Source organism: Akebia trifoliata, chromosome 16, assembly GCF_017979445.1.
Source record: "Akebia trifoliata isolate Shusen 1 chromosome 16, ASM1797944v1, whole genome shotgun sequence".
In the NCBI taxonomy this organism is placed as follows: domain Eukaryota; kingdom Viridiplantae; phylum Streptophyta; class Magnoliopsida; order Ranunculales; family Lardizabalaceae; genus Akebia; species Akebia trifoliata.
This window is the reverse complement of record NC_141390.1, coordinates 898,121-915,480: the sequence shown is the minus strand read 5'-3', so window position 1 is coordinate 915,480 and position 17,360 is coordinate 898,121. Positions and strand designations below refer to the sequence as shown.

Genomic DNA, 17,360 nt, shown 5'->3' with positions numbered 1-17,360 from the left:
CTTATATTATCCTTTTTGTGGCTTCCCAATCAATTCCCTATCTAAGGAATCAATTTTTGAGATGTGTTCATCCATGGATGATTCTCCTACCGTAAAAAAGTGAACTTTTTTTTTTACTGTAAAAAAATGCACTTTTTCAGCATCAATAATTCTTAATTTACAGATCATTTTTTTTTTCTTTTTTTTTTTTTTTTTTTGAGATCGTGTTCGGGTGGGACTAATCTCACGGTCATACACAACACCCCCTTGGAAAGTCCTGTGCAACAAGTTGAGTCAAGGATCAACTGGATCCTAGAGATTGGCCTTAAGAAATTCCTAGGTTCGTGGGGTTTCAAACACCTAACCTACTCTTCCTGAGGAGCTTATCAAGGCTCGACTTGCCACTAGACCAATCCCTTAGGGTTCTTAATTTACAGATCATAAACCTCGAACTCTCATTGTAAAGTCTTAAACCATCTTTCTAAGGATCCTACCAAATTCACCATCTAATAATCATTTTTCATATAATTCCATATTTTCTTTCAGACATAAATCTCCGATGAAATGATACAAAAACATTGCCCTCATTTTTTTGAAATACACATACATTGACAGATCAAAAATCAAAGTTGTGTATCGCTTCAGATCGTTGAAACACTGAATCAATAGACATAAAATTATACGGGTCAATTAATTTGGGTTTAGCCAATTTGGCTTGAAAGATGGCTTGGTGTAAGGCACATACACCCAAAACAAGATATATGTTACAATATCAAAATTTTCTTTTTTTTAATTTTATTATCTTGTCCAACACACCACAGTTACTTTTCTTGAACTACTTAAATAATAACTCATCACACCTACCCTTCTTCCTTGATCTAAATGAAAAATAACTTAAAATAATATCCATGGTTTCAAATCTAATCGGACACCGATACACACGGCATCTCAATTGTGCAAAATCTCATGAGATAAACGATATAACTCGGACAATATTTTGAAAATTTCGTCCAAGTCAATTAAGCTAAACCGAGTCAATCGAGATTTTCTATATTTTAATTAGAATAATTAATTATTTTTTTCAGAATTTAAATACATATTACTTAAATAAAATATAATTTTAAGACTAAACATCTTCTAATATATCTTATTTTATATATATAAAATAAAATAAAAAAAATAATTATAATTACCTTCATGTTAATATATATGAATAACCAATGGAAAATCTAGATAAATTACTTATCTCATTCGGGATGAGTCGACTCATTCAAAATAACTCAGTCTTGTCCATGAACGAGATCAGACGTCAAACTGAGGTTCGCAATCGAGACAATAACTCGCCACACGTGACACACTCTTCTTTATATATTAAATCCAAAAGAGAGAGCTTCTATTGACACATCAACTTTTACAAATGCCACCCCAAGATGTGTGCTAACTCTTTGGTGATTTACATATGGATTAATTTGGGTGGTGTTAGTGGAAGTTGGGGTGGCTATATAATCTCTCTTTAACTATTACACACCACACCACTCCTACTCTTGTTCAAAGATCTCAATGAGAAAGTAAAGGAGGAAAGACAGAACGTCCAAGGTGGTCTCTCTACCAGTGGATTCTGAAGGTTTAAAGCCCAAATAAGTGTCAAGAGATCGAGACCAGGTATTGTAGACAAGATCAACTCATTTAATTTATAGTGTTCTTCGAAAACTCACTGAGTCAACACAGAATATTTGACACAGTTCAATTTAGAACTCTACCGGGTCATTTTGAGACTACTTAAAGGATAGATACATTTTGTTATATTTCGAGAATATTTTCTTCTTAAATAAACCTTTTCTTCTTCTTTTTTAATTTCAATTTTTTTTTTTTTTAGATGCCATATTTGATAATATTTATTCATGCTAACAATTTTAGTTATTAATTATTTTCCAACTCACTGATTGGACTCTCCTTGAATCAGTGAGTTAACTCACATTTTGAGTTTCAGAACTCTTGTTTATTAGGTGTACCAATTACATCCTAATATGTTGTGGTTGACACTTTCTTGTTCATTCTCTTCAATTAATTTTTGTAACCCAAAGTTTATCTCGAGGCGTACAGATCTATGGTTCCCAAACTTGTCCATGTCAGGAAGTCCATTGAGTATGCCATCTGGTGAGTCATATATATGCATGGTTGGGATCCATTGACTACTAAAAAATGACTCATAAAAAAAACACATGATCCCAACCCTTTAAATGAAAAATCCATTGGTTGAGATTTATCTTTGGGATAAGCGTCCTGAGATTTATGTTATCAGGATACTCATAAATCTCAATCATTGGATTTATCTTAGGGATAAGTGTCACAAGATTTGTGTTATCAAGATACTCATTTAAAGGGTTGGGATCATTTGTTTTTTTCATGAGTTAGTGTTATCTGGGAATGCTAAGGTCCAATACTTTATGGGTACATTAGCATTGTCCACTACATTCATTTTTCAATAATACTTCTTCTATTTTATCTTTTAACGAAAAAAACATTGGTGTATTAGTCTTTGACATAATAAATGCTTGTTTACATAATAAATACTATGGGCATTAAAATATTTTTGAATTAAATATATTGTTTTTTTTAGTAAATATTAGCAATCAATACCAACGTAATAAATACATTTATTAATAGTATAATAAATATATTTATTATGTAAAAGACTAATGTACCTTTGTCTTTTTAACTAAAAAACAAAACAATGCGGGGTATTATTAGAATAAAAAAGTATTGGACAATACTAATGTCTTCATGAGGCCTTGGATGTTAACATTCTCCGACACTTTTTTTTTCTAATAATACCCTTACCCATTTTATCTTTTAGTGAAAAAGATAAGGGTATATTAGTTTTTTAAATAATAAATGCTTATTTACATAATAAATACTAAAGGCATTTAATCTTTATAATTAAATATCTTGTTACAATAAATGATTTAGCAATTAATGCAAACAAGCCTTTATTGTGAAAAAGACCAACATATCCCTATTTTCTCATTAAAAAACAAAATGGATAGGGGTATTATTAGAAAACAATTTGTTGGACAATGCTAACATCCCCATACAGTCTTGGACGTTAGCATTCCCCTGTGTGTGTGTGTATATATATATATATATATATATATTATATATATATATATATATATAATATATATATATATATATATATAAATGTTTGTGATTGATATGATATAAGATTATTATTTTTTCTTTTCTAAATGACTCCTTGTAAGTTGTACATTTATATTATGTACAGAGAAATGGAGAAGGAAGAGATAGCTTGGAGAAGCCATGTTCTAGTACTCCCTTTCTCTGGTCATGGCCACATAAACCCAATGTTCCAATTCTCTAAGCGATTATCCTCCAAAGGAATCAAAGTTACAATGGCCGTCACTAACTTCATTGCCAAATCCATGGAAGCTAAATCCGGATCAATTAGAATTGAAACATTTTCCGATGGCTTCGACGAAGGAGGAATAAATCAAGCCGGAGGATATGCCAACTATTTTGAGCGTTTTGAAGTGGTCGGTTCGATAAACTTATCCAAACTCATTGAGGAACAAAATGGCACCAAGTACCCCATCAAATGCATCATATATGACTCTCTTATACCATGGGCTCTAGATTTAGCTAAACGGCTTGGATTGTTCGGAGCCTCATTTTTCACTAAGTCATGTGCCATCGATGCCATCTACTACCATTTGCACCATGGGTCGTTGATTGTCCCTATACAAGGGCCTACTGTATCGCTTCCTGGATTGCCACCGCTTGAACTACATGAGTTACCTCCTTTTGTTAGGGATATGGGATGGTACCAAAGAATGTTGAAATACTTTCAGAATCATTTCTCAAATGTTGACAAAGCAGATTGGGTCTTTTTCAATACATTCGACAAGTTGGAGGATGAGGTTGGTACTTTAGTCCCTATTGATTACATATCATATTTCTTTGTTCAATTATGTCTAAGCCATGTTTTATGTTAATTCAAGAGTGTTCATTTCAAATCTAGCTATACCTCAATCCTTTTTCTTTAATTTCGGTCTTGCTCTACCGATTTCTCAATTAATTAATTATAATTGGGACCGTATTGATCTTTGCTACACACAACCAAACCATCTCAATCAACTTTCCCTTAAGACACCTATTTGGATTGATTAACCATGATTTAAATCCTTGTAGGTAGTGGCTTGGATGGAAAAGCAACGGCCAATGCAGACAATGACCATTGGACCAACCGTGCCATCTTTATACCTAGCATATCGAGCCGAAGATTATGATCTTAGTCTCTTCAAACTCAACTTGGATACTTGCATGGATTGGCTAAACACGAAGCAAACTAAATCCGTCGTCTATGTCTCATTTGGAACTACTGCCAATGTAGGCACAGAGCAAATAGAAGAACTAGCATGGGGCTTAAGGAAGAGCAACAATTACTATTTGTGGGTAATTAAGGATTCAGGGGAGAACAAGTTCGTGGAGGAGAAATTGGAGAAAGGTTTAGTGGTGAAATGGTGTCCACAAGTTGAGGTGTTAGCACATCGGGCGATAGGATGCTTTATAACTCATTGCGGATGGAATTCTACACTAGAGGCTTTGAGCGTGGGCGTGCCTATGGTGACAATGCCACAGATTTCGGGCCATAATACTAATGCCAAGTTCGTGGAGGATGTTTGGAGAGTGGGAATAAGAACTAAGGCGGACGAGAAGGGGATTGTTAGAAGGGATGAAATAGAGCATTGTGTAAGGAAAATCATGAATGGAGTGCTAAGGGAAGAGATAAAGAAAAATTCAGAAAAGTGGAAGGAATTGGCTAAGGAGGCAGTTAATGAAGGTGGAAGCTCAGATAAAAATATTGAGGAATTTGTTGCTAGACTTGTAAGCACCTCCTCTTAATGGTGATGTTTAGGTTATTTGTGGGACATGCATGCCATCTTTAATTTTTCTAATTTGTAATAAGTGCGGAGTAGTCTTTCCCTCAAAAACTAAATTGATAATCTTACCAATCTGGCCAAACATCACCAATTGGACAATTTACATGTTAGATGAGGCAAAAATTGGTGGGATTAATGGACTGAAGATTCACAAATTTGAGCATCGAAGGATCTCTTTAAATTGAAAAAAAGATTTGGTGAGTTAATGATCAAAACATTAAAAGGGTGGGTTTCAATCGATTTTATTAAAGAAGGCGAATGCCTAGTATATTTGAAGAGCAATCACATGGGATTTTTTCGTTCGAGTGAAAATTGAAAGAGATGAGGTGTTCAACCGTACTCCCAAGACGTGTTTCAAGTTACTACAAGAAGCTTGGAGTAGGATCGAAACCAAACGCCACTTTATCAGTTGAAAATCACTTTGAACTACTGTGGGGGTAGAAGCAAGAATTTTCGAGTAACATCAAACCCAAAAAAAGAGAAAATCTTGGATTAGTAAGATCTTACTAACTTATTGGAGATTTTAACGAAACACCCACAGATTGACACATCATTATAACTGCACTTTTATAGAATATTCATTAATGTAAAAAATAAAATAAAAAAAAGATAACAATATACTTTTCTTATTAGAACAAAACTAGAAGGTGGCATGTAACACACACACATATATATATATATATCAAAAGAGCTTATTTATAATTTAAAACATTGATTAAAGGATTAAAGGATTTTTTACGATCATCACATAGTAAAAAATGAAACTTTTGTAAACTTGAAAACTAAGTATCATGGGTTACAATTTTCTTGATTTTTTTTTACCTAAGTAACCCTTATTACATAAAATTTAAATGTAGTCATTTATGGTCACTCAAATTTTGGTGTCAAACCACTTTTACTTCGTCTTCTCTCATTATATTAGGAAAGTTGTAACACAATTATTCTAAAAATGTATTGTGGAACAATAAAATGGGCCCAAAAAATCTTATGTTTGGTATTTTATAGTTAAAACTATAATAATAATGATAAATACTTTTATTAATCATGTAACATTATAAAAAAATGATTAAAATTATGAAAATTTATCAAATATCATAACTTTAGGTCACCATTTATAGACATGGGATAAATTACCTCTTCCAACTATGCCCTAATTAATGAGTTTTGATTAGTAGATTTAAAAGTTAATTTGGTCCAATTCCAATTTTGGGGATTCTATGGATTTTTAGTGGGCTTCATTTATTTGTTTGAGTATAAAACCCAACATTTAATATGGATCCCTCGATTTGTTTAGATTATGAATTTTATTTGCGAAAACCCAAAACTTAAGGTATAGGTGGCACGTTCCCAATTAATAAGTCCAATTTGGATTTGTGGCCCATTTATAACTTTTAAGAATTTTCTTGAGATTTATGAAAGATGTAAAGACCAATTTAAATTTTCAATACCTCCACCACGATAAACAAAGAAAAATAGCTCCAAAGTATTTGCCATCTTGAGCATGCTAAAATCTCCTCATTATACGTAAGTAATGCTTCATGCCAAAATTTTAAATGTTTGTACAACACATAGTTGATCTTTCTAAGTATAAAAGAGTTATATTTCTTTTTTCTTTTTTCTTTTTTCTTTTTTCTTTTGGAAACACCATTCTATTATAGAATATTAAAAATTTAGAGATGTGTGAATAATTTCATATTTTCTACAAAAGAAATATAATATATCAGAAGTATTTTCATTAGGTCAATTTGACCTATGTATTTTAATTTTCTTTTCTAATTGATTTTACACTTTGGCTTTATATGTGACATAATAATCAAATCCGTTGAGAGTGTATCCACTTCAGACATCGTTGAAATACTAAATCTTTAGACATAAAATTATGCACCAAAGTCGAACACCAAAGATTTTTAATTGGAAACACTCTCATCATATTTGGCTAAGATAATATGGGTCAATTAATTTGGGCTTAGCCAATTTGGCTTGAAAGATGTCTTGGTCTAAGGTACATACACCCAAAACAAGATACATGTTACAACATCAAAATTTCTCTCTTTTTTATTTTATTATTATGTAGAACTCACCACACTTATTTCTTGAAATACTTAAATAATAACTCATCGCACCAACCCTTCTTACTTGATCTAAACGAAAAATAACTTAAATAATAACTCACCTTACACACTCTTCTTTAAATAACTTAAATAATAGCCATGGTTTCAAATACAATTGGAGATGGAAACACATGTCTTGTCAACCGTGCAAAATCTCGCGAGATAACTCGGACAAATTTTAAAAAATCTCATCCGAGTCAATAAAAACTAATCAAATTAATCGAGATTTTATATATTTTAATTAATATAATTATAAAAATAGAATTTAAATACATATTATCTAAATAAAATATGATTTTTAGAATAAATATTTTCCAATCTATCTTAGTTTTTATAATATAAAAAATTATAATTACCTTCTTATTAATATATATGAATAAATAATTGAGAACCCAGTTAAATGATTTATCTCATTTAAGACGAGTTGACTCATCTGAAACAACTCAGTCTTGTCCATGAACGAGATGACACATCAAACTGAGGTTTGAAACCATGACAACAACACACCACACATAACACTCTTCTCTATATAATTTATAACAATGACAATTACTCACCGCATGACACGCACTTCTTTATAAATTTATAACTCACCACACACATGAGACACTCTTCTTTATATAATCTAAAATAGAAAGTTTCTATTGCCACATCAACTTTTACCAATACTACCTACAAGATATTTGTGTGTGTGTTAATTACATATGGATAATTATAAAAGCAAACCACGAATTAATAAGGGCAACCCACATCATAGTCAAATTATTTTGTATTATATGGGTTAAAAGTTTCAGAATAAACTAATTTTTGTTAAGAATGATCTCTCTAATAAAAAAAATCATTACTCATAAAAAATCAGTCCATTCAAAAATTTCTAATCTCATCAAAACAAGTTCAAGAATCATAAATCATCTTTTTTTTTTGTAAATCAATTTTAAAGGGATTAGACGTTTAGGAATAAGCTGATTTTTGGTGTGGATGATCTCCTCATTTCAAAACTTTTAACCCTTATAAGACAAAACAATTCGGCTATGTTGAGGTTACTCTTAACCTCTTATTGATTAGTGAGGTGCTTTTATAATTACCTTTTAGATATGAATTGGGGTGGCGTTAGCAAAAGTTGGGGTTGCAATATAATCTTTCTTTAAATAATCCACACCACCACCCCCACACACACTTAGGGGTGTCAATGGATAGCCAAAATTCGACTCCGAATTTGAATTCGAATTCGAAAATTTCAGATTTCGGATATCGGATTCAGATGTTATTTTAAAATTCGAATAAATTTTGAATACGAATTCGGATATTACGATATCCGATTTGATAATATCTGATCCGATATAATATATGTATTCCGTATTCATGTTTTACAACAAAACATTTATATAAATATATATATATATATATTCAATGGCAAACTTTTTAGCAAATTTTTTGGCAAAACATTTTTCAAAATATGAGTTAGAGGTTTTGGAATGGGCTGATTTTTGGTGAGGATGATCTCTACGGTGAGGAGATCATCATCACCAAAAATCAGCCCATTCCAAAACTTCTAACCCCATCAAAAACAGTTTACAAAAAATGGACGGTCCACGAGTTTTCAGCTTGTAAACATGGGTTAGAAGTTTTGGAATGGGCTGATTTTTGGTGAGGATGATCTCCTCACCGTAGAGATCATCCTCACCAAAAATCAGCCCATTCCAAAACCTCTAACCCATGTTTTGAAAAATATTTTGCCAAAAAGTTTGCCCTTGAACACTACCTTATTTATATATATATATAGGTGGTCAGGTTCAAGGGCCATATGAGAAAACATATGAAAAAACTTTCGTTTTTAATAAAATTTTAAAATATGGGTTAGAAATTTTGGATTGAGCTGATTTTTTGTGAGAATGATATCTATGATAAGAAGATCATCAAAAAAAAAAAAATTCAGCCCAATCTAAAACTTCTAACCCCATTAAAAGTGATTTAGAATGTGGACCGTCGATTTTTTACCAATTTTTATTACTAATTTGTAAATCACTTTTTATGGATTTAGAAGTTTCTGATTGAGCTGATTTTTTGTGAGGATGATCTTTTCATCATGGTGACCATCCTTGCAAAAAATCAGCTCAATCCAAAACCTCTAACTCTTATTTTGGAAAACGAAGATTTTTTCATATGTTTTCTCATATGGCCCTTGAACCGCCCCCATATATATATATACGCTTTGTATTCATGTTTTACAACAAAAATTTACTCTGCTTTTATCTTCTCTCAACCTCAACCACACGAACCATAACCAGTCGAAGTAAACGGAGGGTTTCGACCGTGCGGGGTTACGAGCTCCTTCTCCGGCCGGCGAGCATACAAGTACGTATTTTCTCTCTCTCCTCTCTCGGTAAAACCCATTTATCGACGGTGCGAACTCCATAACCTCCGGCCGAAGAGCATCAACGATCTCAACCCCTTCCGATCACTGTCGGAATCTCTCTCAGCGGCTCAGCTTCGGTATCGGCGTCCATTGACAGGTCGAAACCTCTCTCTCAAAACCCATTTGATTTTATTTGTTTTTTTTTTTTTTCGGATAAATTTCGAATTGTAGATTTCGGATTCGAATCGGATAATATCGGTTATCTGATAATTTATTCGGATTCGAATTCGAATATTCGTTAGTGATATCCGATCGGATTCGAATTCGAATTCGGATAGTACTAAAAAAATTCGGATTCGAATTCGGATATAACACTATCCGATCGGATATCTATCCGTTGACAGCCCTACACACACTAGACACTGTTCTTTAATTACCTTAAATATTAACTCACCACACCTACACTTGTTCAAAGATCTCAATGAGAAAGTAAAGGAGGAAAGACAGAACGTTTAAAGGCTTAAAGCCCAAATAAGTGTCAAGAGAGCGAGACCAGGTATTGTAGACAAGATCAACCCATTTAATTTCTGATTGTATTCTCTTTTATTTATTTTCTTTCTTTCAAATAAAATCTCCAATGGTCACTAAAATTGAAAATGGCTTCTATAGCGTTCTTCAAAAACTCGACTGAGTCAACACAGAATATTCAAGATATTTTCTTCTTAAATAAACATGTTCTCTTTTTTGTTTTTTTTTTTTTTTTTTTTAAGACACTATCTTTGATAAGATTTATTCATGTTAACAATTTAAGTTAATAATTATTTTCCAACTCACTCAATGGAGAATTCTTGAATCAGTGAGTTAACTCAACCCATCATACTTTCAGGCCAATTACATTTTGGGTTTCAGAACTCTTGACTCTTGTTTCCAACCTTTGAAAAGTTTCCAGTTAAATCAAGAGAGCTGCTATTGGCATCCCCAACTTTTACTTATTACAACCCAATTAAAAATAAAGAAAATAAATGAATAGTTGAGAATAAGAAAAAGTTGGGGCGCCAATAAAAGTTCTCTCTTTATTTTTATTTTTTTATGAGATTTTTTATTTTTGGGTTTAGGATTTTATATCAGCCTAGCCATAATTGTGGTGTAATAAGTAAAAGTTGGAGTGTCAATAGCAACTCTCTTTTTACAATTGGGGGTATTTAGCGGACCCCAGCCGACATACGAAAGTTACAATCTCACATAGGATTTTTTTATGAGATTTTTTATTTTTGGGTTTAGGATTTTATATCAGCCTAGCCATAATTGTGGTGTAATAAGTAAAAGTTGGAGTGTCAATAGCAACTCTCTTTTTACAATTGGGGGTATTTAGCGGACCCCAGCCGACATACGAAAGTTACAATCTCACATAGGATTTGCCAATGGCATCCTCATTTACAATGGTACGCAGCTAAGTTGGGCACGAAGGAGACAAAGTTGAACTTTGAAATGATCTAAACCACGACGCCAAAAAATCTGCAGCCTTGTTTGTTTCTCTATGGATGAACGAGAATCTGACCTCTTGAAATGACCTTGAGAGCTCGTTGATAGAGTTGATCATCCTCCTTGCATACCAAGGCATGACAGCTTGACCCGAGATAAATTGGATAGCAAGCTTAGAATCAAAGTCAATAGCAGCTCTCTTGATCAATTGTGTCTGTGTGTGGTTGATTTCTCCTTCTTGTTCATCCTCTTCTATTAATATAATATAAGATTTTTTGTAGAATCTATCTAATCAAATCTAGAGACAATTTAAATCTTTTTTTTTCTTTCTAAAATGACTCCTTGTAAACTATATATATGTTATGTACAGAGAAATGGAGAAAGAAGAGCTTGCTTGGAGAAGCCATGTTCTAGTGATCCCTTTCTCTGCTCAAGGCCACATAAACCCAATGCTCCAATTCTCCAAGTGTTTATCCTCTAAAGGAATTAAAGTTACAATGGCCATCACCAACTACATTGCCAAATCCATGCAAGCTAAAGTTGGATCAATAAGGATTGAAACATTTTCCGATGGCTTCGACGAAGGAGGAATTAGACAATCTGGAGGATATACCAATTATTATGAGCGTTTTCAAGTTATCGGTTCAATAAACTTGTCTAAACTCATTGAAGAACAAAGTGGCACTAAGTACCCCATCAAATGCATCATATATGACTCTCAAATACCATGGGGTCTAGATTTAGCTAAACGTCTCGGGCTTTTTGGAGCTCCATTTTTCACTAAGTCATGTGCCGTTGATGCCATTTACTACCATATGCACCGTGGGTTGTCGATTATCCCTATACAAGGATCTACTATATCGATGCCTGGATTGCCGCTACTTGAAAAGCATGAATTACCAACTTTTGTTAATCCTGCAGGATTGTACCCAACAATGCTGAGATATTTTTTGGATCATTTCTCAAACGTTGACGAAGCAGATTGGCTCTTTTTCAACACATTCGACAAGTTGGAGGATGAGGTTGGCACTTAGACCCCATGTCTTGTTTTAATTCAAGTGTGTTTGTTTTCGAACTTGCTATACTTCAATTTATTTTCTTTTAATTTCGTTCTTGATCTAGCTCTTTAACAAATGTCCATTCCATCCCCAAACCATCTCAATAGACTTTTCCTTTATGAATCTATTTGGATTGCTACTACATTTTAGTGAATTATAATTAGTTGAACCATTTACAAAAAATTATTCCTTCTTATTTTAAGTTCTAATTTGCCAATTTATTCAATTTAATCCTTTTAACGTAATGACCATGTTCTAAATTGTTATAGGTAGTGACGTGGGTGAAGAAGGAATGGCCAATGCGAACAATGACGATCGGACCAACTGTGCCATCTATTTACGTAGATTATCGAATCGAAGGTGACAAAGTTTATGGTATTAATCTCTTCAAACCCGACTTGGATAATTGCATGGAGTGGCTAAACACGAAGCAGACTAGATCAGTCATCTATGTCTCATTCGGGACTATAGCCGATCTGGGTGCAGAGCAAATGGAAGAGCTAGTTTGGGGCCTTAGGAAGAGCAACAACTACTATTTGTGGGTAACTAAAGATTCGGGGGTGAACACGTTCACAGAGGAGACGTTGGACAAAGGGCTAGTAGTGAAATGGTGTCCACAATTGGAGGTTCTAGCACATCAAGCGATAGGATGCTTCATAACTCATTGTGGATGGAACTCTACACTAGAGGCATTGAGCTTGGGCGTGCCAATGGTGGCGGTGCCACGGCTTTCAGACCAAACTACTAATGCTAAGTTTGTGGAGGATGTATGGAGAGTGGGAATAAGAGCTAAGGTGGATGAGAAGGGGATTGTTAGAAGGGATGAAATAGTGCATTGTGTAAGGGAAGTCATGAATGGAGAGAGAGCAGTGGAGCTGAAGAAAAATTCAGAGAAGTGGAAAGAATTGGCTAAGGAGGCAGTTAATGAAGGTGGAAGCTCAGATAAAAATGTTGAGGAATTTGTTGCTAGACTTGTAAGCACCTCCTCTTAATGGTGATGTTTAGTTTATTTGTGGGACATGCATGCCATCTTTAATTTTCTAATTTGTAATAAGTGCAGAGTAGTTTTTCCCTCAAAAACTAAATTGATAATCTTGCAAAGTTGGTCAAACATCACCAATCACACTAATTACTTGGTGGGGTCAGCCTAGACCGAGGTCCTCATTTGGATTTAGGCCAGGTGGACTACCATGTTGACCCAAATGACTCCTCAGCCCTCTTGATTTTGTGGTCTAGTTGGGTTTTAAAAAAATCCATATCTTGTCATGAAGGGTTGGTAAGGTGGGTCCAACTTGGTTCAACACTAGTGGCAGAAAGGAATTGAGGCAAAGAGAATGGGAGAAATTTTTGGAAGAGAAAGTGGAGATGCCACACTATATAAGAGTACATGTAAAGATGTCAACCAAACAATGGAGAAAGACAGACTTAAGTTCCGAGAGCTACACAATTTCACCTCTACTTTCTATCCCTTTCGCTTTCATAAGAACTTGATGAATTAAAGAGATGGTTCATTTGCACACACTTAAATGTTTCATTTTACCCACTTACTCATTATACTCACCTAGAAATCTAATGTTCTTAATGCAGAGACTTAATTCATTTAATTTTAATTGATTCTCATTGCACCCACCCAATACGTAGCGAACTCATTTCTTGTTCTCTCTCTTTTGTTTTACATTTAAGAAGGTTTCAATGAGAGTTTTACGATTGATCTTAGTTTTGTTTTTTAACCTAACACCTCAAAATTCAATCAAGTTGAAACGATTCACATGAGAAATTTTCTATGTAAAACTTTCGGTTCAATATTTCAATACTGGCATACCCAATTGAAGATTTACATAAGAAAGTTTTGATTGGTAGGTGCCTACCAAATCTGTTTTGTAATATTTGGTAGAAAGGTCTATTCAATAGGTACTTATCGAATATATTTTGTAATGGTCGATATGTACCTACCAAATACATTTTGTAATGTTCAGTAGGTACTTATCAAATTTGTTCAAACATGTTTGATCTGAACTTACCGAACCAAATTTGTAAAAAAAAATTGAGTCTTTCGATCTAAAATCGATATTTTAAAGGTTTCAATAGAGATTTTTCCTAGGGTTGCACTCGAGCAAGTTGAGCCAGGTCGGGGATCAACCCATGCCCAACCCACACTTGACAAACACCAACCCATGCCTACGCCCAACTCGACCTCTGGCATGAAATGCTCAACCCAAGTTGGGTTGGCTTATTCGTCATTATCATAAATAATCTAGTAATGATAATGACTTATATAAAAGATAAGTGGTGTGTAGAAATGGGTTTTTCAATCAATGGGTTGTAGGTGTAGACGTCAAATTTTTAAAGTGGTCTACAACTTTTCAAATTATCGAAAAAAAGTCCATAAAAGTCAAAGTTGGACTTACATAAATTTGGGCCATTAATTGGGGTAGGCCATTATGGTTTGGGTTTTCATAGATAAAACCCACAATCTTAATAAAGTCAAGTGATCCACATATTAAGTATTGAGCCCTACACCCAAATAAATGAGTTTGACCCATCAACAATAATCCATAAAATCCATAAAATTAGATTTAGACTAATTTAACCTTTAGATAAATCAATCAAAACTCTTTTAAGTCGAGGCATAATTTGAAAGCTAAATTATCTTAAGTCTATAAATACCAAAGCCTTCTTCATTTGGAAGAACCTGAATCACTTTATCTCAGAAGACAGAAGTTCTCATTCTAGAAAAGAAGAAATTTCCAAGCCCTCCTCCATAGACGAAGCAAAGTTCTTCAAGAGACTTGGATTACAATTGTAACACCCCGAATTTTTAGTTCGTATCTCGAGGAAAAAATAAATAGTGGAATTGTAAGAAAATCTTGAAAGTGGGACTTAGGGTAAAACTGTAGGACCTTGTTCTGATCATTTTTAATGGAATCTAATCTTACCATTAGATTCAAAATGATCGAAAAACATAGTTTAGCCTGTAAGCACGCTCAAATGCGAGTCCGAATATAAAAGTTGCAAAATCCTCGATTACCGGATCGGACTAGGCTAAAATAGTGACTTTTTGTTAGAGAAAGAATTAGTAAGATTCGATTATACCATTGGGTTCGTAACGAAAAATTATTGAATATGGATTATTTATTTGTCATTTTTGGAGATCAGGAAGTCAAATTATCGTCAAAAACGAAAACGACATCAAGTTTAGGGGTCACCTCAGGGCAAAAATGTAAATTTTTGATGGAGACATAATTTTTAGAAATTGATCACACCATTAGATCCGGAACGAAAAATTAGGCGAAATAGAGTATTCATTCGTCAGTTTTGAAGTCCGAATGGTCAAGTTATCGTCGATCGAAATAATTGACAAAATACTGAATTCGTCCCACATTTTAGTTAAATAATAATTTTAATTTTTTTTTATATGTCATCTTCCCCAACGCGTCCATACGGCCGAGACATATAAAAAAAAACAAATTTTTTTTTTCTCTTCGATCTTCAATCTCAGATCTCTCACAAATGGCTCGTCGTCGACGATCGACGCAGAAGGGAGAAATGTCCGCAGCTACGTTCTCTACAAAATCCACCCAACCTTTCTTCGTTTCACTTTCTATTTCACCCGATATCGTCAAAAATCAGCCGTATTTGGATACGAAAATTTTGAAACTTTGACCTCGGATTTCGTCTGTTTCGGGGTCAAATCGCTTTCCGACGCAAAAGGGAGAAACGTCCGCCGTCTCATTCTCTACATAACCCACCTAAATTCCTTTCGTTTTCTCGTGTTTTTCACCCCGTATAGTCAAAAATCAGCCGTATTTTTATACGGAGATTTCGTAACTTTGACCTCGGTTTTCATCGATTTCGGGGTCAAACCGTCTTTCGCCGTAGAAGGGAGAAGAGACGAGCACATCGAGATCTTCGAAACCACCAAGCCAGTTTCGAAAATCAGCCGCTTCGAAGTTCGATCCGTCTCGATTTCCGTGCCAATCGCCTCGATTTCCGCGCACACGCTTCGATCCTTTCGCCTGAAGATTGTAAGGAACTCTCAATTTCTATTAGTAATCGTAGATTGTGAAAATTGCATTTAGGATTTTATTGAAAAAAAATTTGGATGTATTTCCGAAATGTAGAATTCTTTTGTCATTTCAAAAATTCACGCAAAAAATTGCATGATTGATATGTTTAATTGTATTTTTAACAAATTATACGTGGGTAAGGTATTTTAACGGGTTATTTCCATCAATTGGGTCTTGTGCACTGCTCGGACCCCGTTTTGATATAAAATTTGTTTTCTTTTTCAATATTATTGATAAAAAATAAATTCGTTAGTTGGAAAATGTGATTTAATATTCAATGAACTCATATTGAGTTGATGAATATCAGAAAATGGATGTTTTATTGAAGAGATTGAAAATTGTAAAAATCGAAAAAAGGGAAAAAGGGTATGAAACGGTAAAATGTCAGAGTCACACCCGAGGGGTGATGTCTGCATTTTACGTTGTTGTGTTGTGTGCAGGTTGGTGAACAGATATCCAGGGATAATATTGTTGGTTGCATGTTTATTTAAATTTCTGTTAGTGCGAGGCGCTCCGTTATGTTATTTATTTTAGGCCGGGTGGCCACACTTGCATGGTAGGAAACTGGATATCTATTCTCAACCTTGTATTGTTAATTTCTCTTTTGTTTTCAAATGAAAATAATATATATCTATATATATATATATATATATATATATATATATATATATGTACCTATTTTGTGAGCTGTTAAAGAGTTTGTGAATGCCTGAAGGGATAGTGCGTCATATCATCCGGAGTGGTGTACTATCCTAGGATGTACGGTAGGGACCACCAAGCTCATACGTGGTATGGGACGCGTATGAAAGTGGAGTCACAACTGGAATCCGGGTTTATTCCTCTCTATCTTTACCAGTGAACTTGTAATGTAAATGTGGTCGTATATGAATGGTTTGTATATTTGGGAATCACATGTACGCCTGATAGGCATAGACGAAGATGATTGGTCAGTGATCACTAACAATCTATAGTAGTCGAACGTTCTGACACATCGAAAAGAGACCCATTGTTTACGGTCACGTCAAACGGCCAGCCTGAGCCGGATAAATGGTCAACCAAACGTGGTAAACAACGACCAGCCACAAAATCAGGAACTAAAAGCCAGAGAGAAATTGTAATATCATGTCCCGACTGGGAGCGATCCAGTCGTGAATCCCAACATTCTAATTCCAATACTCCACCATTGTGTATTATGTATCTGTTGTTTATTTTGATATATAAAATGAAATCCATGTTTATTATTTCCCTTTGATCAATTAGATTTGTATAAAAAGATAATGTTATAGTGAGTACTGCTGATCGATGTAATGTGAGTTTTAAAATGTTTAGTTGTTCATCCCTGACTA

At 34.0% G+C, this 17,360-nt stretch overlaps 2 protein-coding genes across 4 annotated transcripts; both read left to right on the top strand.

Moving 5' to 3' along the window:
- The first annotated feature begins 1,388 nt into the window (after nucleotides 1-1,388).
- On the top strand, nucleotides 1,389-5,065 carry LOC147382152 (mogroside I-E synthase-like). Of its 2 annotated transcripts, none has more exons than XM_086428734.1 (3): nucleotides 1,389-1,641; nucleotides 3,266-3,917; nucleotides 4,189-5,064. In XM_086428734.1, the coding sequence occupies exons 2-3, from the start codon at nucleotides 3,270-3,272 to the stop codon at nucleotides 4,900-4,902; spliced, it is 1,362 nt and encodes a 453-aa protein (XP_086284860.1). In that variant the 5' UTR covers nucleotides 1,389-1,641; nucleotides 3,266-3,269; the 3' UTR covers nucleotides 4,903-5,064. The 2 variants fall into 2 exon arrangements, with proteins under 2 accessions (XP_086284860.1, XP_086284861.1); XM_086428735.1 differs by lacking the exon at nucleotides 1,389-1,641 and adding an exon at nucleotides 2,063-2,136 and having other exon boundaries at nucleotides 4,189-5,065.
- A 4,354-nt stretch (nucleotides 5,066-9,419) lies between these two features.
- LOC147382151 (UDP-glycosyltransferase 74E1-like) lies at nucleotides 9,420-12,965 on the top strand. Of its 2 annotated transcripts, none has more exons than XM_086426995.1 (3): nucleotides 9,420-9,564; nucleotides 11,260-11,911; nucleotides 12,217-12,965. In XM_086426995.1, exons 2-3 carry the CDS (start codon nucleotides 11,264-11,266, stop codon nucleotides 12,937-12,939), a joined length of 1,371 nt encoding a protein of 456 aa, XP_086283121.1. In that variant the 5' UTR covers nucleotides 9,420-9,564; nucleotides 11,260-11,263; the 3' UTR covers nucleotides 12,940-12,965. The 2 variants fall into 2 exon arrangements, with proteins under 2 accessions (XP_086283121.1, XP_086283122.1); XM_086426996.1 differs by lacking the exon at nucleotides 9,420-9,564 and adding an exon at nucleotides 9,587-9,963.
- Nucleotides 12,966-17,360: the final 4,395 nt, after the last annotated feature.